General features: G+C 34.7%; 1 protein-coding gene across 17 annotated transcripts in view; it reads right to left on the bottom strand.

Moving 5' to 3' along the window:
- Window positions 1–2,479: 2,479 nt before the first annotated feature.
- Window positions 2,480–22,396, bottom strand: part of LOC119078251 (rab11 family-interacting protein 3) — a 46,545-nt gene continuing 26,628 nt past the window's right edge. For 5 of the 17 annotated variants that reach the window (XM_037185730.1, XM_037185736.1, XM_037185731.1 and 2 more), the window contains 8 exons: window positions 20,048–20,086; window positions 19,565–19,679; window positions 7,722–7,856; window positions 7,499–7,651; window positions 7,136–7,436; window positions 6,951–7,078; window positions 5,243–5,272; window positions 2,480–3,228 (listed from right to left, as the gene is read on the bottom strand). In XM_037185730.1, coding sequence (XP_037041625.1) covers window positions 3,094–3,228; window positions 5,243–5,272; window positions 6,951–7,078; window positions 7,136–7,436; window positions 7,499–7,651; window positions 7,722–7,856; window positions 19,565–19,679; window positions 20,048–20,086 — 1,036 coding nt within the window. In that variant the 3' untranslated portion in view covers window positions 2,480–3,093. Of the gene's footprint in view, window positions 3,229–5,242; window positions 5,273–6,950; window positions 7,079–7,135; window positions 7,437–7,498; window positions 7,652–7,721; window positions 7,857–7,958; window positions 8,685–10,721; window positions 11,452–18,349; window positions 18,644–19,564; window positions 19,680–20,047; window positions 20,087–22,396 lie in introns of those variants that run through there. The other 12 variants (XM_037185735.1, XM_037185742.1, XM_037185747.1 and 9 more) reach the window with 9 other exon arrangements.

Consider the following 22,396-nt stretch of genomic DNA (forward strand, 5'->3'; position numbering starts at 1 on the left):
GCTACACACTGGCATTTTGTTTGATCAGAATCCGTCTAGTCGAAATTTAATTATTTTTGCATTTGCCTTTATCGTTTGACATTTGCGTTTATTGTCAGGATTTAGGGTTAGCGTTATGGTTCGGCATTTATGGACGAAAAATCTGACGTTACCTATTAATCGATAGTCCTAAGTTATTTGTTGTCCGTTGAATTGCAATAGAAACCTTTTGTAATATCCATGGAGCGTGGTTCGCTCTTTTATCGTCATCTCTAGAAATGCCCGGAGGTTGTAACAGATTCGGAAAACCTGCAGAGGAAAATTCACGAGAAAAGATTTTATTAACTTCATCATGTCCTGGATCCATCCTCCGCTTTACTTGCAAGAGAATCCGTGTAAGCCATCCTTCGTAATCTTCTTTCCACAAATACATTTATGTTCTTCACATAATTAATAACGAAGTCCAACAGCAATTCTTGCAGAATTGTTATTTAATAGTAAGTCTAACTGTCAGTTAGTAACTGAATCAATGGAACCACTTGCAGCCACTTTGAACTCTTTAGTTGATGAGATGACGCAAATAATCGAGCACAAGCAGTCTCCTCACTAGAATCAAACATTTCCGAAAATCAACCTTTGATCCTTGAGAGATCCCAATTCTTTTGCTCTTTCCTAAGGATATCATTGTCTGGAATATAATCTTGAGGGATTAAACTTCTGAAGTAATTCATTTGACAAATCTGACGATGAATAAACAGATGACAAATAAGCTGGTACTGTCAAATCTTCTACTTTCCTAATACCCATACCTATCCAAAAGACAGCGGGAGAGACGCTTGATCCCATGAAATCCCGTCCACCCTCGTGTTAGTTATAGCTTCGAGATAAGAACGGAAAATCTCGTCCACAGCTTTCAGCTTATCCGACAACAAAAAGCCTTACAAGAACGCAACAAGTAATTAAACCTAAAAATACACAAAGCAGGATGAATATCCATCAACTTCAAACGATCGCACATCAACCTAATTGATTCTATCTGGTAATTCCAGCTAATTTGATACTTTTCAAAATATTTTCACCAAATGAAAATCGATTTCAGTAAACTTTTTTCCCCTTGAAAGCTGTTGACCAGACGCGTCGTTTAAGCTCCATATGAAGTCAGTGGCCGAAAATCTCTGGGAGATACCACCATAAAAATGAATGCTTGTTTTCAGCAAATTTTTGAAAATTCTAGGTAATTTCACGAAACCTGAACCGGTTTCACAAAATTTTTTGCTGAAAGCTATTGACAAGACGCGTAGTTTGACACCAATATGAGGTCATTGGAATAACGTCTCGTGGAGATATGACCAAAAAGTGTTTGTTTGTATTCGATTTTCCAAAATATTCTCAATAAGTCGCAAATGATTTCTGTAAACTTGTTTCCCTGTAGAAACGAACGTTATAATTCCACAATTGCACCAAATGACACGAAATAAAATTTTTAGGAGATTTTTGGTTCATTCTTCTTCGAAGTGAGGTGAAATCACCTCGACCCATACGTTGCCAAAATTACATTTTTTCATACAAAAACTGAAGATCGGTGTCATTTGAAAGCTACAGCATATGACTTCACGAGAAATATAACTTTGGCTTGATCAGGTTAGTTGGGTAAGTGAAGAAGGTGAAATCAGCTTCCCAGTGGTGATAAGTTTCATCCTCGAACTTTGACTCGTCGACGTTATCTCGAAAAATTTTGTAACCTTTTTTTAAACGGTTTTGAGCTAACGCAACATTTTCAGTGGGAAACAACCACCAATTTCGAAAAATAAATATTTCTGGCTATTAATATTAATGACCACCGAAAAATATCACTTTTAAAGACATATCTGCCACAAATTTTGGGCTACCAACCTCATATTGGGCTTAAACTGCGCGTCTTGACCATTGCTTTCAGGAAAAAAAAGTTTACAGAAATCAGTTTACATTTGGTGAAAATATTTCGAAAAGTCACAAACGTGCAACGCAACTAACCGACGATTTCTTCGATCACACAAGTCACACTTCGCAGGCTAAAAATTCCAATTCTTGTTGGTATGAAAGCACTGTGTCTCCCGAGTATTAGAAAATTTATAGACTGATTTGTTACCGCAAAACATAGCCAACACAATTAACTTTATGACTCACAGATAACGAAATTTGTAACGCAACTAACCATGGAATTACCCATCTTCGAAAAAGAAACATCCTTCTAAACCTAATTCGAAGATTTGCGAGCTTAAAATCTCAAGTGAAGACTCATCAACCTTTTCAACGCCTGGCAACAGGGCTGAAATATCAGCATACATGCTAGCCTCATCCTCAGCAGAAGCATTCACAAAAAATACTTCACATTTATCCGCGTTCAAAGGTAAGCCTGATGTTTCACAAAAGGACAATGTAATATCCTGTAGAACAGCTGACATCCAAATTGTGCAATAAAAACGACAGTTTTTTTTTGGCTTTTTGACTCTGATTTTTTTTATTGTATTCTGTACAATTTGATTGTAAAATTAATTAAGAAAAAAATAATTATTTTTTGTATGCCTAACAATGAAATAAATTTTTTACAAAAAGTATTCGGTTGTAACAAGTAAGTAGGGTAGGTGTGTTTCAACATGTTATTTTAAATGGAACCGAACATTCCCAGTATACGGTTTTTTCCAATTCGCATTCATTTCCATCATCCACGCATATTCACACTGTGTTTAATAACATTCGCTTACAGTAACATTCTAATAGAAAATAGATTTAAATTTGTGTGTGTGTTCAAAGTCATTGATTGTATAAAACAGTTCAACCGTTTTTTTGTGTCCTTTTCTACAAAAACTCTTTCGCACAAAATTTAACTAGGAAAAGTTAGTCAAAAATGATGAAATATCTGAATCAACAAAAATATATCTAGATTCGCTATCATAGGTGTAAAGTACAAGAAATTCAATTAATTATTATCAATTCATCGCATTCATTTTGTGTTCTTTTAAGTAGAAAAATATTAATTTCTAATAATTATTTAACAACATAATCATTCGCTTAAAAAAATGGACAATAATGGCCGTTCGCTCAGTTCGAATTTATAGATCCATTTTAAATCTATTATTGCTTGCCGCTATCCATTGCTTTCACTTCCAACAATTGTGGATAGTTCTCGACGATGTTCAGTAATATGGTGTCGATGTAGTGCTTTAAACGTTGGTTTTCGTCCTCTTTGTCCTGGTAGGCGGTTTGCAGCTGTAAGCAGTCAAACAGGAATCGTATTTACAAAAGATATTTGACAAAAATATAGACAAAGAACAGAATGTGTAGAGAAGATCATGCAAGATAAGTAAAAAATAGGAAGGAATTGGCGACTAGATTGCGTTAAATTTTCTTAGGCATTAAATTGGTCTGCAGAAATTGTTATTTGTTTACCAGGGGAGTTGGAATTTCCTATTTTCTCCCAGAGGTAAATGCATTATTTTTCATCCGTGCATGGCATGAAACAAGTACATCAATCAATTTTCAAAACCAAAACAAAGTGACTCTTGTAAAAAAGAAAAAAACTTTAGTTTACCACACGGAGAGAAAAAGAGGTGAGAAAATAAAAATGTTCTCACTTGACTTATCAACAGAAAGATCGTCAACAAACAGAGAAATGATAAGTTGGTACGCCTGTGTCGAAATAGAATGAACATGTGAATGACAGTTGGCTCCTTTGGGAGCGAATGTGATAGAATTAATATGCAATTCTCTCACATTCTCTACTATAGGAGCCCACTTATCGGAACCAACTTATCGTTTCTCTGTCAAAAGAAGGTCATCTTCTCACTGTTTTTTTTTTTACCGAGTGGAGAAAATAGGAAATTCCAACAGCGGCGAGAGCGGCGAGAGCGAATCGAGAGACGCAATTTCGCTCGAGTTGGAGTTTCATCTTTCTCCCAGAGAACATTTTTAATGCATGAATATTGTGTTTTGTCGTTTCTCTTTATACCAAATCGAACTAGTATAAGCAAAAATTTAAAAAAAACTTAAATTTCGTTAAACTGATTGTGCACTGATTATGCACTCTAGTAAACGTGATTAAATGATTGGAAATACAGAGGACGTAAATGAAATTTAGACATGAATTTGCTTCAGATGTTCTTCATACATTTTATACGGTTTTAATCACTACCGCCTACATGAATGTAACTATTTCCAATGAAAGTATAAACAAGGTATGGTCTGTTCACACAAACCAGAGGACATAGCTTTTTTGTATAAACAAACTCACCTCTTATGAAAGGACAGTTTGTTTATGCAAAATCGCTATGTCCTCCGCTACATACAAATTTGGACATTCGACCATACCTTGTGTTGACGTTCATTGACTATTTCACCCGTACGTATGAACATTTTAAGTTGATGAGTGGTGAAAAACAGCTGAAACAAATTGATGTCTAAATTTCACTGACGTCAACTGTATTTCGTTTTATGAACGTAGATGTTATAACTCTAGTGTATTGCTAGTCATTATGTTGCATGTTGTTGCTAAGTAATTTAGGGAAACGAATATGTATCAATATGCTAAGGTGCTTCAACCTTCACTTGATATCAATTTAAATTTGCGAGGAGACCAAGCCGATAAGTTTGGCTTTTAATGTAAGGATTAATGAATTATTCTAACCATTGGATTAATGGAATAATGAACTACATCTGTTACCAACAGCAACGTCAACAAATAAGCGCTGAGCTCTAAAAAGTGCTCTTTTAAATAAGCAAACTATATGTCCAAACAGTTGAAGTAAAAGATTTTTTTTATCTAACACTAACTAGACGAACGACACTTTCAACAAAAGAAGTAACAGATTCAATGATAACTCTGAAATATGCATTCTGTTCGTAAAAGTCTCGTGCCGAAAAATTCACTATTTCTTCAATAGAAGCAATATTGCCGAAGGACATCATCTTTGAACTAATAAAATTGGATTTCAAATATCATAATTGGAAGTCTTCCAATGGAAGAGCGTCCGTAATTTATTCATTTTTAGCCAGAAGGCTCAAGGTTCTCAAGGTGAATGAAGAATGGAAGATGATTTAATATTAACTAGACGCTCAAAGATGATATCGGTAGGCCGAAACGCTTCGAATTTTTCAAATTCCACCGAGGTTTGGTTAAATGATACAAGAAATGTTAAAAACAAATTTAGATTTTACACCACACCGATTAGTACAGCTACGTCTATTTGTTTATGTGTTAGATTAAGTCTCCCTACTCAATAATTACCTCGGTAAGGGATGCAAGAGTACTCGAGCCCTGTAAATAAGGATTATTTAACTCATAAGTAAATTGGCAAATTGGCATGCATAAACGTCCAAAAATATTGAAAATGAAAGAGCAGCTGAAGTCATAGATTTCGAAGAGGGAATTGTTGATTGAAACGTTCATTTTAAAATAAGTAATTTTATGAAAAGGTTAGAAACGTGTTCGGTAGGTCGTTAATTGTTGTGTCATCACGACTAGATATCTAAATTAGTTCTCCGGTAGATCAAGCGACCTTCATACGCTCGATATATAAAACTATTTATGCTTCAAGAACTGTAAAACGGTATCTTGGTTCTTGATGTATGTAACAAGATTCTTCGATTCTCGACTTCGCCTCGAACTGTTTACTCCACCACGAACCGAGATGCCGTTTTACAGTTGTAGTAGTATTAATATCTATTATCGACAGAAGAGATTTTCAAAAATTCAACGTCTCTTGTTTCAAGTTTCAAGTACTCAATACATTCTTGCGTACGTACCGACCACTTTCAGTATCGACAGGGACGAGAGTGGTATTTATTTCGAACACCAATCGGCAACACCCATTTAAATGCCCGAAAAGTTGTGAAAAAAGACTGGAGATACGTGATACCGTAAGAGCATGAACGACTGCACACCGTTTCTGAGCTTAAGGCTAATTCTACGTAAAATTGCGAGACAAATATTGTCTAGGTCGCTGAAACTTTGGAAGCCTATTAAAAACGTTGTGTTGACATCAGGGAAAAAAGGTAAAAATGTCATTTAATCGGGTGACTTGTAGCCCCCGATACTCTGTGGACACACACACCACCCTGGAAATGAAATTTCCAAATTTTCTTCGAATGATGAACAAATAACTATAGAAGGTGTTGCGTAATGCTCGGAATAGGTCAGGTTTACCTGAAACTGACCTGAAACCTGTTTTGACCTGAACCTGATTCTAAAAAGTTATACCTGAAACCTGACCTGACAGTCTGCAAGCGATACAGTTTTTTTTTTCGAAAGATCTAATCATCTGTTACCGACAATGACGGCAAAAATGAACGGTCAGCTCTGGATGGCTAGCTCATAAATAGAAAAATGTATGTTATGGCGAATGAAGTAGTAGATTGTTCGTAAAACGTAAAGGGAGTAACAGATTGAGCGATTAGGACGACAACAAACTGAATACATTAACACTGATTGGGATTGTACATTGATTTCAGAGTTTTGTTTAAACGTTTGTCGATGGTTAACGTTATACACTGATTTTAAGGAAAACCATTGTTGATCTGACCAAAACTTCATTCTTTGATGTCTTTATGAGTCTCTAGAATTTAATATGGATTCGATACTGAAGAAACTCATAAAACATCCTCTCGCCTACATCTACTAGAACCACAAACTGGGCTAAAATGTTCGCGCGAGACATTTTGATTTTGAGCATGTTCTTCCTACGGACTCGAGCTTCATTTTACGATTAAAATATCTTACAACCGAATAATGTGCACTGGATGTAACGTAATAAACATTTGCATTGCAAATATCGGTTGTTTTCAATTCTAGCAAGAAGGTTGCTGATACAATTATTGCAGAACTTGTAATATTCTACCCACGACTAGCACAACAATTCGAGAAAAAAATTTCCGCCTCTAGTCGATTCGATTACAATGGATATAGATGACATAGTAGAATAAACTCATTTATTTACCTCTCTGTTATTCATTTCGCCAAGCTCGAAGGCAAGACTATTGGAAGTACCATTTAACAGATGCCGTCCTTCTTCGACGCCTTTGTTCAGAACCATTGCGTGTAATTCTTCGTTCTGCTCTTCCAATACTAAAACCAACAAAACAGAAATCATGAAATTGCAGTGGAAAAACGCCTTCGACTTACATTTCTTGGCATGCCTAAGATCCTCCATCTCTTGGTGCAATTCTTCCAAGCGAATCGCTTCCGGTGAAGTGGTTGGTAACGCAGGTAAATTTTCCGATCGCAGCCGTTCAACTTCTTTGCCCAATTCGACCATTAAATCTTCGGCGGCCAGTTTGTCTTGCAAACATTTCTTCTCGTTGTGTTTGGCTTGGAGCACTTCCTCTTGCGATGCAATGAAATTGTCTCGAACCGATTCCAGTTTCTCTTCCAACACTTGCAGGTCATAGGCTTGCTTCGTACATTGATCACGTAATCTTTGATTCTAAAATGATCGGGATAGTGTTGCCGGGAAAAGTCATTTCAATTTCGAATGTGGGACCTTACCTCCTCTTTCAGTGCTTTGGCTTCAATTTCTATTGTTCTAATTTTGATCTGACAATTCTCATTCTGCAATATGGCTTCACGTTCTACTCGAGATAGCAGTTCTTTGTGCCGTTTCTGCTCCTCCAGAATACGTTCGTCGGCTCGCAGTTCAACCTACAAACAGAGCAAACGGGAAAGTTACTTTAAATCGTCCAGTCTGCGAAATGAGATTAACAATTCTTACGTCTCGCAGTTGCTCCTCCAGCATGTGATACCGAGCCTGGAGTACAGCATGTTCAGTTTTGGTTCGACTCGTTCGATCGTCAACGGTGTTTTGACTGTCTGCTAAATTTGTTACTTGGCGCTGAAGAATCTCTAACTGCAAGTAGACAGAAAGGTTTTTTTTTCGTTGAACAATAAATTTTGAACAAATGAGACATAAATGAATGTTTGGATCGTTGGATCCACGTAATATATATACCAAATAAACTAATTTAACTTTAACGACCGTGAGTTCAGCTAGAAAATCATCAACAATATCATCATCGTATGCATCATCATCCATTATTTCAGTGTAATGAAAAACAAAATTTTCTGGGAAATTGTACACAAAACAAGACGACGACTCGTGAAAATTCCCATCGATATTATTCCGGTAACGAGATGAAGTTTAAAATCTATTTTCATCAACCTTGGTGTGATGTATGAGCAACGATATGGTGTTGTTTGATGGGATACATTGGTGTTGAAACTGGTAATCAGGGAAACGATATTTTCAATTTCTCTTCGGAATTTTTGTTGTTGCTTTTTTTTGCTCTGTTTTCCTTTCCACACACTCCAATGAGATGATCTCAGTATTAATACTGTGTGCGATGATGTGACGAGCATTCAGACGAAATCGGTAGAAATGTACACTGGTTGGTATGAGTGAATCACGATTTTAAAGTGGTTGTAATTGACTTTAATTTTGAAAATATATTTTTCAAGTGACATCAAGTAATGGATGAATGGACAGTGTGTTGTTGCATATCGCTTGTATTATATGATGAGAATTACATTCACATGACGTAACGTTCAATACACGCACAATTTAGAAAGAAAAAAATTGCAACTCGAGCCAAAATTACAGAAAATTTTGTTTTTAGAATTTTTTTTTTCCGGAAAGACGAATGACTTGAGCTAAGTCTATTGCTTCATCGTACGCACCAAACTGATACACCAACGAACCGCACTTCCCAACGAATATGTTCGAGTCGAAATTTAAATAAAATTCAAATATTTTTCATAAAAGGAGCGTAGGCGTGTGTGTTCAACTTCACAAGTGTTCAGTGAGTTTTATCATGTTCGACCTATTTATTCGTGTATATACACATTAAAAATGCTTCGAATAATAAAGAAATTGAAACTATATGTTCGGCGTATAATCAGTAGCTTAATGAAACTAATTCGATTTTCTGCTTTGTTGCAGAGAGAAATGTTTTTTTCTCTCGATCGGTTTCGGTTAGTTCTTTGTCACCAGATGAACATTTGTTCATTTCAAGATTGTATCAATGCTCGAACAGAAAAAATTTGCAAGTGGCTGTTTAGTCACGAAATTCAGGTGCAGATACAACTTGCCTTCGCACATTAATTCTAAAATCGTTGAACATATATATATGGTTTTATGGGTAGTAACACTCAGTGGTGACTATTACGACAATGGTGGCATGTCTGTGAATAGATCAAGTCTCTCTAAGAAATGATTTACTTAACTCCTTAGACAAAGGTGGAGGAGTTGCTAAAGGTTTCATTGTATTGTCATGATCGTAGCAAAAACGTTGAACATGGTCATAAATGCATTTTCAGATGCACCCGATGTGCATTCATTATTAACTCAATTCACGGCTTCACATCCATTGACGATGTGATAAGACATCATGTGCGATAAAATACCAGCATACATGGTGCTGGTGCACACAACATTTTTAATGCAACTGCAATAATTTTTCGCAGTTGATTTCTAGAACTTTTTCTTGCTTTTTGTGTGAGGGAGATTCATTCTTGGGACTCTTCGAAGTGATTGCTTATCCTGTAGTTTTTGTGTGATTTTGAAGGGCGATGATGCTCTTTATATATGGAGGCAATATATTGAAATTGAAATTGAAATTGAACTTTGCTTCAGCTGTTTTTCAGCTGGTCCAATCATACAAACAAAAGTACTTATCCCAATGGTACCTCGATGTTTAGGGGATGTTAAGAGATCATATGTTTCACGTAAATTTCCAAAAGTCATCTGTAATCATCTTCATCTTAGGGTATCTCATTTGAATATACTTCTTTATACGGGTTAAATCGTTACACTAGTTAAGCCGTATAAAAATGTATGAGCAGCTTTGTTAGTATGAGTGGACATGGACTGGACATACAAACCTGGAAAACAGCTGAAGCAAATTTATGTCTTAATTTCACTGACGTGCCCTGTAGGTCATTTTCTTTGAAACTATTGATAGACTTCGCAGATAAGATAGATAAGTAAAGACTAGAGGAGGTCTGGGACCACCGAGATTTTAATAAAATGTTGAAATGATGACAGCATGGATGATTGGGAATGTATAAAGGTGATGTCTTCGTAGATAATATTTCATTTTCATTTTTTCGTTTTGTTGTGTTAGACACATCGTGAACGAACATTAACCATAACACGTTTTATGCAATTATGGTCTGCATGTCGCAGATAAAATAATCTTTGATCTGTCCATTCGGCTTGAAAAATCAATAGACTGTCTCAAAGAAAGCAACAATTCTTTCGGCTGTGGAATTAATTGTTTTTTTCTTTCTTCTGTCTAACAAAACCTGATAACCTGCAGAGAGAAAGCGCAACTATTACCTAAACGTTAAAAATATGACAGTCGATGGAACAGTCCATAAAGCAAGAAAATGAAACAATTTTTCTCACATGTACAGAGCGAAGAAATTACCATTTGGATCGATCGGTTTTTTGTTTAGAGTAAAACGTTGAAAAAAACAATGTGAAATATCAAAATGCATCCATCTTTGAGGTAATAATTGAGACAATAAAAATGGAATATGCAGATGAAGACATCGTATTGAACAACCGTGCGAAGAAAAACGTGCAGAAAAGATTTACTTTCTGAATAGACAATGATGACGACGTCGATGAAAAATGCGATAAAAATGTTGGCGGAAAAGTAAAACGTTGACGCTCAAATGTTAATTAATAAGATTTGTGAGTCAAAAAACCTACTTGCTCGGTTAAATTGTCACATAAATCGGCAGCATTAGCGTTGCCACTATTCACGTTGTTCGGCTTCAATCCTTTCATCTTAAACTCCTCACAAATCCGATTATTTTTCAAATTAATGTCTTCGACACTTAAATTATTGTATTTGGCAGCGGTGAATTTATTGTTCAGTGAGTCTTTACCGATTTTAATTGAATCAGCATTCACATCACCATTGGTCGATTGTAGTGCATTTTCAATGAAATAACCGGAAATCGGCGGCAACTCATCCGTATCATGTTCAAAATCATGCGGTTGTAAACTCAAAAAAGTCTCTTCATCGAATAGAATTGGCTGCTTGCTTGGCACATAAACACTTAAATTCAAATCGTCGTCGTTTACACATTTTGCAGAATTGTTGTTCGATGAACCGACAAATTCGAATTGACCTTCCCAATCGTCGTAATCAAGATCAAGACTTTCCGGTTGACTAGGCGCTTCGGATGTTGTCATTTTTTTCCTTTGCACAAATTTTAAAATTCGATTTGTGTCTTTTCGACTGTTGGTCTTTTTTTAGTTGATTTTTTTTTCTCTTCACTTTGGGTTCTTCACCTCGTAGCAAATTCACTTATGTAGGTGTCAGTTTCGGTCATTTTAAATTCTTTTCACACTTGCAGCATCGATTTACTTTAAAATTTATTTTTATTCTATTTTTGTTGTTGTGGTGTTGCGAAACAACCTGCTCGAGAGGAAACTTTTTTTTCGAAAACAATTTTAAAATCTACGAAAAAAAACTGCGATTTTCTATTAAAATAGCTTAAATATCAGTTTAAAGATAATTAACTCAACCAAAGTGTGGATTTAATTTCAAAAAAAAAAAAATTATTCATTTTATACCAACAATCGGAAGACAGAAAATTAATTCATTGTAACCAGATAAATGTATCAGAGCCACTGGCTGACTGTGTGCTTCAAACAGAAAACTCTGAATTTTTTTTTCTCGTATTTACCTAAAGTGAAACGAATCTCTCATTTTTAACAATGGCTAGGTTTTACTCTAATTAGACTAGATAATTAAATGTATCGGTGATTTTGTATGCTGAACGATGGTAATTTAGTGGCTTTTTACATAAAATTTACTTCGGTTTTATATGTTTTTGAAGAAAATATTTGAACTACATTTCGATGGAAGAAATGAAAGGAAAAAGAAAACAAACAAAAGCTCTAAATCTGAACTTAGTTGGGAAAGATAATGTTGGTCAAAGATTATGCAAACAAAAATTGTTGTCAGCTCTAGATTAATTGATCCAAATTATTCCTTATGCGTAGGAAAGTACATTTTAATCGTTTTCGAGAAATTGATGAATGTGTACACTTCGTACATTTCATAAATATCTCAAAAATGAACCCTTGTAATTGAGTGGCCGACGTAGTGGGTTGTGAATGACCGGTCAACAAAAAATTTCAATGGTTCCGAAAAACCACTTTAGAATTTAGCATCAGGAGACATTAAATCGATTTCTGAGAATTTGCCAATCCAAACTAACAATTTGAAAATTGATTTTCCGGAGTCTATGCACCACCAGATTTTTTTGTGACTCGCACCTAAGCAAAGAGATCGTTCAAATATGCAAAAGTGCAATTCTTCTATCATCTGATGTCGACAGCGACGGAAAAAAAATCAATGAAAGTACTTGCGAACACGGTCTTATAAAACAAGTGAAACGTATGCTAAACTTACGAAGTAATAGATTTTCTCTCAATTTGTTGACAATACTAAGATCAAAAGGAAGTATCAGATTCGATATTGATAGTAGTGTAGATGTTTATCGTCTGCATGTTATTAAATTTTGGAATGATGCACATGAAACCGAACTTTTCCAATTAATTGTTGTGTGCGGAATCTTCAAAATTGGTCATCGTCCACTCACAATCCGCGTTTCGATGGTCAATTTATAAAGAGATTTTAGATTCAGAAGGAGGATGAAGGAGAAGATTCAAAACCTGAGGATGTAATGGGAAAGCTGATCCACTGGGTAGAGAACCAAGAAGCAGTTAGTTCGTAGATACTTCGTCTATGGTACATAAAGTACACAAAGAGTTATTACCAGAAACTTCAGCAAATAGTGGAGGCATCTGGAACGTTGTAAGCATAACATTTGTGAATTCAAGCAAATTGAAAACGGATTCCTAGGTAAATCCTTACGAGCTATAAAGCAAACAGTTTCTGACTTTCTACAGAATTACAGAACTATAATACGTAGCCCACATTAACTCAATTCAGTTTGAACAACTTCGCCGACTAGAGCTGAAGTCATTCAAAATCTTTAATATTACGCATTAACAACGGACCATTAAGGTCATGTTGCTGTAAACGATCGAATGTAGTGTTCTAGTTCTAAAATGAAAAATTAGCAGACGACTGGGACCTGAACCCATGGAGACAACCTGATCTTCAGAGGAAAGAAATCTAACATCGAATCACTCGAGACAAATTTTCTTCTATATTATGAGAGGCAAATGAGACCCAAATAAGTAGCTTCATTCTATTCGATGATTTATAAGACTTAGTGACATATTTCTGGCCGAGACATTCTTCAATTCGATTTTTTACCATGAAGCCATGATGGCTCATTTTTGGTCAAATGGAGAAAAGAGTAGAACACAACCAGATCTACATTTTGGCTTCATGGTAATAAATCGAATTGAAGAATGTCTCGGCCAGAAATTATGTCACTAAGTTTTATGATTCTTTTGGATTTATTATTTACGTTCAGCCAATTTCCTGAAAAAATGAACAAATCGTTTTCGCGGAATGACATTATTCTAAGTAGAATGGAATAAATGTCTGTCAGAAAGGCATTAATTAGAAGCAGCAGCTTAAAGAGAAAAAAAACTCTCTGTATAATTAATAATGAATCGAACACAGCCAACCAGACAATGGACTCATTCATCAAGTAATTATACACTTAAACAAAATATACCAAATTAACGATTCACGTTTTCTATTTTGAATAAATATCAAACACACATTTCTGATTAAAGAAAATGTATCGAAGAATTAAATTTTTAATTACTAAACGATGAAAGAAAAGTACCGTTTATGTTGTTTACATGGCAGAACACACTCATATAAGGCGATACTTTTCCAGTCGAATGATACACAAAATTTAATAATAAAACGTAAAAACGTTTGAGAAAAATAAAATTGATTCAATTGAACTTCTCTCTCTCTCTCTCTCTCTCTCTCTTCGACGAACCACTCCTCGAAACCAGATATAAATTCTGTGACTCGTTATCAAATGTAACGTGAGGCAATAATGGAGGAGATTTTTTTTCTTCCATTTTCAAATAAAAATAATTGAAAAAATTAACAGAATTCCATTCTAAGATTAAAAGGTCAATTGTGAATATAAAGTGTATAATGTGGTGTGGGTCTCACATTTCGAGATTTTCATTTTAATTTTTCGTCATGATAATAAAAACGAATTACACTTTTTGCGATGATATCAGCTATTGAACGCGAGGACTGAAAACATTTACTCATTATCACCCGAATGTATTTTAATATTGAAATTGAACGAAAATTCGATCTCATGAATTATTCATGAAGGTTTCAATAGCAAATTAGACCTCGTCGATAACGTTTTGTTGATATTATGCGATGTTAGTTTTCGCTCTCGGTTTAATTCAATATTTACATTAAAGAACATAGACTCGACTATCAATATTTACCGATAAGGTGTCTGAATAAACTAAACTCTGAGTTGTAGGAATTTAGCATGAATGTACCAGGTAGTTGAAATACCAAAACAAAAACTATTCAAACAAAACCGAATTAATTGAAGAAAATTGAGGATCGCAATTTTATACTATTTTTTAAAGTTTACACAGACAAAGGCGCCTCTTATTTCACTGGTTGGAGATGCGAATCAAACAGATACACCGTACAAATAAATAAAAGAAAAAATTTAATTAAAATATTCAATTTAGGAACATTTTATCATTAAATTCTTTCAACAAAAAACGTAAACATTTACTTTGTATAAATAAAACAAATCAGCATTGTGCCAGTACACACAATAAACCTCGGCGTGCTCGATGTAGAGAAAAGATTCAACGTTGGCGTACTGAAGAGATTTAACGCTTCTCGCATTAATTCTTAATTAAATCACTCTCTGACCATTTAGAAACCATTCCTTTAAGAGACAAACAAAGAAACGAAGACAAGATGTTCTTAAGTATAGAAAAAACGGATATCCGCTTGGATGGTCATGAACTCTTTTTTCTTTTTTTAAAAATTTATTTAATTCATAACCATCCACGTAATTCCATTTGAAAAAATCGTTTTCTTTGATGCATTACGAAAATGTGCACAATATTACGTGTGCAATATCCAGCAAGTCAAACACACGTACACAATGGATGCATTTTTGAAAATGAAATGCGAAAAACACACATCTTGAACGCGATTATGACTTAAGAGCCTTCACCGATCATTTCAATCAACAAACGCTGAAGCGTTATGCGTTACTGTTCGGTTGTAATAGAAATTCCATTTTCATTTTTCGAAATATTTCACAAGAGAGATGAGATTGGAAACACTTTCATTAAAAGTTGCTGCAATGCATTTTGTGTTACAAGTTGGTTTGAGTGTGGAATGGCTTTTTATTCGTTTAAATTAAATGAAAATAAAATCGATGAATCGTTTAGCAGAAAATAAGATGAGAAAATGTCAGTAGAATGATGAGTTTTCTTTGTTTTCATTATTTCTTGTGTTAATGGTTTTGCCATCATTAAAAATTCCAATGCATGAAAGATACACAACGGTATTTGTACGAAAATACACCGGTATTTGTACGAAAATACACACACAGCACGGATAATAATGATTTTGCGTTTTATGAAATCAATTTCTTTCAGGTCTATTTGACTTTGTTATCTTTCCGATTGATCTATACATTTTTTTCGTATCGGAGGGTCAGCGAAACCTTCACCTATTCGTTTGTTTCGTACTTTTAATTTTAAGGCGTCAACAATAATTCCCGTATAATTACATGGAAGAGTACACGCGAATGTTCAGTTATAGTATACGATTCAAGTTCAATAACTTTTTTATACGACAACAGGGCGAATCAGAATGTCCTTTGTTGGACTTGTGGAAGATAAGTGAATTGACAGAGTCAGTTCTGGTTAAAACTATTCAAATCATGTACGCGGCTAAATTTTGCCGACTTGTGAGATACTTAAATTCGCTTGAGAAGTAGTTCAATTCATTTCATTTATTTCAGTTTTAAAAGGGTAATTACACTGTGCAGTGCAAACCTGTTATTGTAAGTGACCTGTGTAAGTTGGCACCCTTCATGGGGAAGGCTGCACGCTTTATGAAAAAATTTTCCTTTTATTGTTTGCCTGGAGGTCATTCAGGGCCTATTTTTGGAAATTTTTGCCAAATTACCAAAAATTTCCAAAAACTGCGAACGTCCAAAAACCGAATTTTTCCATCATTTCGAACGGCTTTGGCAACTCCAGAGCGCTTTGTGTTTTAGCCGGCTCTCAATGATTTTGTTTGATTATTGACGCTCTCATCTTTCAAATTAATCATGCTCGACTTCATTTGAAAGCTGATAGTGTCAAGAAATAGTCGAGAGTCAGCTCTTCGTAGCTCTTTCGAATTGACTTCGTCACACTAGAGCTACGCAGATGTTTTTGTATTTGTAATTTTAAAACTGAAATAAATGAAATGAAAATCAAAATGAAAACGCAAGGCTGAGTTCAGGAGTTGCCAAAACCGTTCGGAGCTTTTGGACGTTCGGAGCTTTTGGAAATTTTTGGCAAATTTTTGGAAATTTTGGTAAAAAATTCCAAAAATAGGCCCTGAGCTGATTTAATACGACATGACATCAATACGAAACAACAAAGCTGTTGTGTTCTCGGGTCGTATAATTAGAAGGTCATACTATTTGAAACCGATTGTAACATGATTCTTGACCTGTCGATCCATTTAGCAACATCTTTCGTGTCGTTTCAAAACCATGTGAGTCTCTCAGTGATAATCGATAGTCCGAAGAGTGCGGAACGGGTCATCCAAAAGTAACTCAATCACGTTGTACGCAGGTACATCCCGACAGGTGTACGACCTTTGAACGGTTTTTCAAGGACTATTTTAGTGAAACTTTTTTTTCCTATATTTTCAGGAATTTTTCGATATTTTTCAAAAATTTAGGTAGAATCAGGGAAGAAGTTAGGGAAAATTTAAGAAAATGTTGGAAAATGTTTTCCCTAAATTACAGTTAGAGGCAATGAGTTTTCAGCAAGAATTTCCTTCAGCTGTTTCTCATCTGACCGACACAAACAATCAAAACTGTTTAAATACAACTTTACACGGTTTCACCACTATCACGTGCGTGTGATTGCATGTGTGGAACAGCTGAAGAAATTCATGCTGAAATTTTACTGGCTCTGACTGTAGTCCAGCTTAAGTCATTTTTGCATGAATCCACTGCTTTGCCCTTTTTCATTTTTATTTTAAACGACAGCATACATAGCACGCTATAGCACGGTAAGTAAATGAAAAGCCATTCAGATTAATCGTCATTAAAACCTTTTCGAACCGAACGTGATTCAATTCACAGAAAATGTATTTTTATGCGATGGAATGGGTGATAATCAGTCATGAATTTATTTTTGAAAATGAACAACAGTTTCGTGTGTAAAACGAAAATTGATAAAAACCGAATTCATAGTAAAAATAGGAGCAAATATTCTCACAAAATTATTTGTGTTTTCAAGAAAATTGTCAAATACACTGGGCTGTTCAACTCTTTGGCATTCGAAAACAGAACAAATATTTCTATTTCGCAATAAATTATAGGGCCATCGTTAATGTGTACGATGCGGTGTATTATACATTGATAGATACACGTCACATTCAGTTTTATCAATTTATTACGTTCCACAAACAAAGATAAAAATGGAAATTTGTATCGTTAAAAATGTGTTGTTAATCTTAGTTAAATCCGATGTTCAATAATCTGTCTTCACTTTCCGCATACACTACCCATATAAATATTTAGATAACAACGACAGAACCGAAAACAAAATCGCAGTTTTTTCGAAACGTAAAATTTTCTATTGTCTTCAAGGTAATCCTTATAATTTTCAGTTTTATTTCGAGTTCGTCATGCAAATTAAACTCCCATAGACTCGTAGCGTCCCAGATTGTTATACATATTGTCTATATAAAACAACCAGATGTTTGCGTTGGTAAGACTGAGCCTATGGTAATTATTATATATATTCGCGTTCGCTTTATTTTCTTATTTAAATGCGTCGGCGAAATGTTCACATTTTGTACGTGAACTGAGCGGAAAGCGAAAAATCTTTTTTTTTCTGTTCATACGAAAAATTATTATTTTAAAAATAATCACAACAAAGATAAACAGTTGAATTATGTAACAAAAATGAAGAAAAATTTTATTATCCACATGATATATCACAACACTATGCTTGACACCATGCACTTAATTTATTGTAACGCTTTTCTGTATCGCCCATTGTGTAGGGGGGCTTCTCTCTGTACACAACTAAATTCTGTTTCATTTTTCTATTATTTCTTTTTAAATTAATGGACGAGCACTTATCACAATTACATCAAAAGAAAGTCTCGGGCTAATCAACGAAAAATATCCTCAATTAAATTTTTCCATAATTTTTAAACATTCACCTTCACGAAACACATATAATTCTCAGCTCATTTCATGTGTTTAAGTGAATCGATTAAACGGTTAATATTATTAAATAAAAAAAAAAAACAAATTTTATTACGGATTTATCTGTGCAATAATAACATCGCGACTGCGACTTAACTATTCACAGTAAAAGTTGTTTAAAAACTGTTTGGTCGTTTCGTCTTTCGTTGCTGAATATAGAGGAAAATGTTGTTATTAACAACACCGATAAAACATATCGCATGTGGTGAACACCATACACACACTCACAGCGGTTGTATTTGTGCATGATCGCGGTGTTTTGAGTGTGAAAAAGACAAGCATATTAACCGCATCAAGAAGCTTTTTATCGTTTGACTGGCTGGCTCTTTCGTTGTCGCAAATGCTTAATCGCCTTTAGGTTTGTTTATAAAAATAATTGTAAAGGCTGTCCAGACAAAACCTATAATTCATCTGTTATCAACTCAACAGCTTGGACAGAAATAAAAGCTCAAAGCTCCGGCGTGTTCTTTATAAATAGCTAAATATATATTGAAGCTACTGAAGTAAAAGATTTCATTTCTATAACGACTGCGATACTTTAAATTTTGAAATTTAAAACGAACGAAGTAATAGATTTAATGATTTCACGATTTCACCTAACAACGGCAGTTACCATAAAACTAAGTGACGAAATTCCGTTGCTGGCTAGTACATAATCATATAAGACCTGACGTTTTGTGATTATCACTTCATTTAATCACCCAGACCGACATTAACAGTGGTATCTAAATCGCGTGCAAGACAACAACTTAAGACGTTAAAGAACCAGAAGGAAAATTTAAATTTGTCATCGCAATATTAACGTGTGAAAATCTCTGCGATGTAATTTCGAGATTAAATTCCTATTGTTTCTTGCGCAGCGAGTGTAACATTTTGACATTGGACTTGAACTGGTTGTAAAACGGAATTATCATCAAACAAAACACATTATCGTCGTAATTGGCATGTAATGACACCCTTTAGTTGTAAAAAAATATTCCGAAGATAATGACCCGTATATCTCACAATATTCCCGAAAAACAGATATTGTTGATGAATGCTGACTCATTTTGAAAATTAGTAAAATAAACAGCGTTAAATGACCGTTTCAATTACCTTATGATTAAGGTCCTGTACGTCTTCCAGACTGACATCGCTGTACATGTCTTCAGTTGTATCGCAATTGGAGCTTCGACCAGATGAGTTAAAACTCGATGAACGGTATAATTGACTGGAAATGTGAAAACAAAAATCTTTAGTTAAACGCCGTTGAGTAGACTACGAAAAATTACAGAGCAAAAAGAAAACTGAGCAACAAATTTTTAGCATAAATTCAGGAGTTTTGAGTTGAGTAAAATTTATTTTCTTTGATCAGTTGCTTTACGTTAATTTATTTATAGTCAAAATGGAAATAATAAAAAATATTTCAAAAAGAAAGTCTTCGCGTGCTTGAAGAATGACTTCACCTTAAAACACTAAAAATTCATTTAATTTCAATTGTTGACTCAATCGATCGAAAGGTCATATGATAACTCAGATTAAATCATGTATAGTGTGAGTGAGTATTATCAAAAATAATACAAATAATCCGATCCTTACCTTGCTAAGGCATTTGATCCTAGCTGTCGTCTGCCAGTACTGAAATAATAAAAATGAAAAATCAGATTAGAAACCGAACAAGAAGAATAAAATCGGTTAGTTCTTTGACTTTGTGCGAAATGAAAGGTGAAAAACAATGATGACTGGTGTGTTGACACAGTAAAAAAAAAGATAAACGAGCGGACATGATTTCAAGTTTTTCGAAAGAGGTGTGTAAGTCTTAGCAATTAAAAGAAGTTTACTGAATTAATTGATGTTAGCGAATCGCATTCATGATTAATTATCAATTAAGTTGAATGTATGGTAAGTATAGTAAACATTGAAAGTATAGAGAAGAGAGCTTATGCCAGCAATTATTTTTATTTTTAATTTGCCATGGTAGTCATTTCGAAAAAAAAACTGTTTTTAGTATTAGCAACGACGTTGATTTTAATGTAATCAATTTCATTGGCGTCTGCCGAAACATAATTTATACGTTTACATTAGAAGTGTAGCACTGTTTCTCCTCTATCCACAGTCCACGTTTCACATATTAAAACATAATTTGGCTTATTCTTTGAAATACGAAATATAAACAGAATCTGACATCACGAACAGGCCCATTCACTTCTAGCTCTTTTTCCCTCCACTAATGGACCGGTTGCTTAATTGTTTCCCGTACTTCATCCATCTACGGATCAATACTAGTGTTGTACTATTGCATATTGTCAGAAGTCCTACAAGTTTTATAGGTAGAGGATTGGGAGATGCGGGAAAACAGGAAAAGTAGGAAAAAGTTGCTTGCTTTCTCGCCAAAATCTACGGTTGTACAAATTTAATTTTTTGAGTCGTCTCGTCAATAACTTTCATTTGACACATCGCACACTATTTTCGAGCGAAAACATCCGGAGATTGCTTGACAAACTAGTGTGCGATACGTCAAATGAAAGGTATTAATGAGACGAAACCAAATATTAATTTTTCAAGAAAGTCGGGGTTGTACAACTTCCTACTTTTCCTGTTTTCCTACAGCTTCCAAGGAACCTATTGATCCCGAGTTCGAATGGTTGTGTATGGTTTTACATGAAAAACATATATTTTTTTTAATTGATTGAATGACATGTGTATTTTGGACATGCTTTCATATTCCTACATTTAATAGCCATAGCAGAAATGTACAGAATTTCATGACTTCCCCACAACGATTAGAAGGATTTTATTCATTTAAAGTCGGACTCTACAAAGTCAGTTGATAAACGATTGGTATACTTTAGCATAAATATCCTTAAAATATGTATACTCTACTCATTGTGGCATACTAAGTACAGAGTAATGAGTGAATACTCCCCCTTTTAATCAATTCATACGATGCATAAAAATAAGAAATTTGTGCTGAAGTTTTATCAATTTACTGGACCATCAACTTCACCACGTTTAGAGCGGGCGAGAACTGAAGCTATTATCGTAAGTCTCTTTCGTTTCCGTTTTCTTTTGAGACGGATCCGGTTCCTAATCAATGTATTCCTTACCACCATGTTTCAGGCAATTATTGGTGCCGAGAGGATTCCACAATGCGCAATCGATAAGAATACAGTATTTGGATTTACCAGCCTTCACATCTACTTCATCGATAAACCGTCGACGCTTGTATGCTAAAGTTAGGAAGGTATAGCAAAGGAATGGTTGGTGTAGATCAAAACTTTTGTATTTTTGTGTTTGTTTTACTTGGACCGTTCACATAAAAAATTAATTTTCAACAGAAATCGGTTGTTTTGTTATTTCAAAAGAAAATACAATTTACATGTCTCTGTGCGGTAAGACTCACGTTATGCACCAGATCGGAGAGAGAGTTTGGGTTTATCTTTGCATCGACACACAAAAAAATTGATATTTGAGATTTGAGATAGTGACGAGAACAATTCTCACAATCTATAGCAGGCAGACGTTTCACTATCGTTTTAACTGTCAAGACCACTACCTCGTTGGATCCCTCCAAGCGCTGTTAAACAAAAGTCATTGAACAAATGTTTTGACTTGGCGAAACGCAAGTGCACGGCGACGAGGGACACACGAAAGTAAGCGGTCATCTCTAATAAGTGTCTTTGTATAGAAAAATGTTTGGTGTGACTAGTAGAGTAAAGTTTTTTCTGTCCATCATTAGGCAATACTTTAAATCTTACTGTCCTTCTGTCAATCGGGCGATGACCAAATGGCTTTTTGAATTTTTGTATAAACAAGTAGACTGTTACAAATTTTCGTCATTAAACGCCTGAAAAGATGTTTCAGTACTTCCGGAGGAATTTCAAGTTCGTTTTTCTATCTGATACTCTAGAACATCATAATTAACAAAAAATTGTTTCTGAGTCTAGC

This window comes from Bradysia coprophila, unplaced genomic scaffold (genome assembly GCF_014529535.1).
Source record: "Bradysia coprophila strain Holo2 unplaced genomic scaffold, BU_Bcop_v1 contig_248, whole genome shotgun sequence".
Taxonomy (NCBI): domain Eukaryota; kingdom Metazoa; phylum Arthropoda; class Insecta; order Diptera; family Sciaridae; genus Bradysia; species Bradysia coprophila.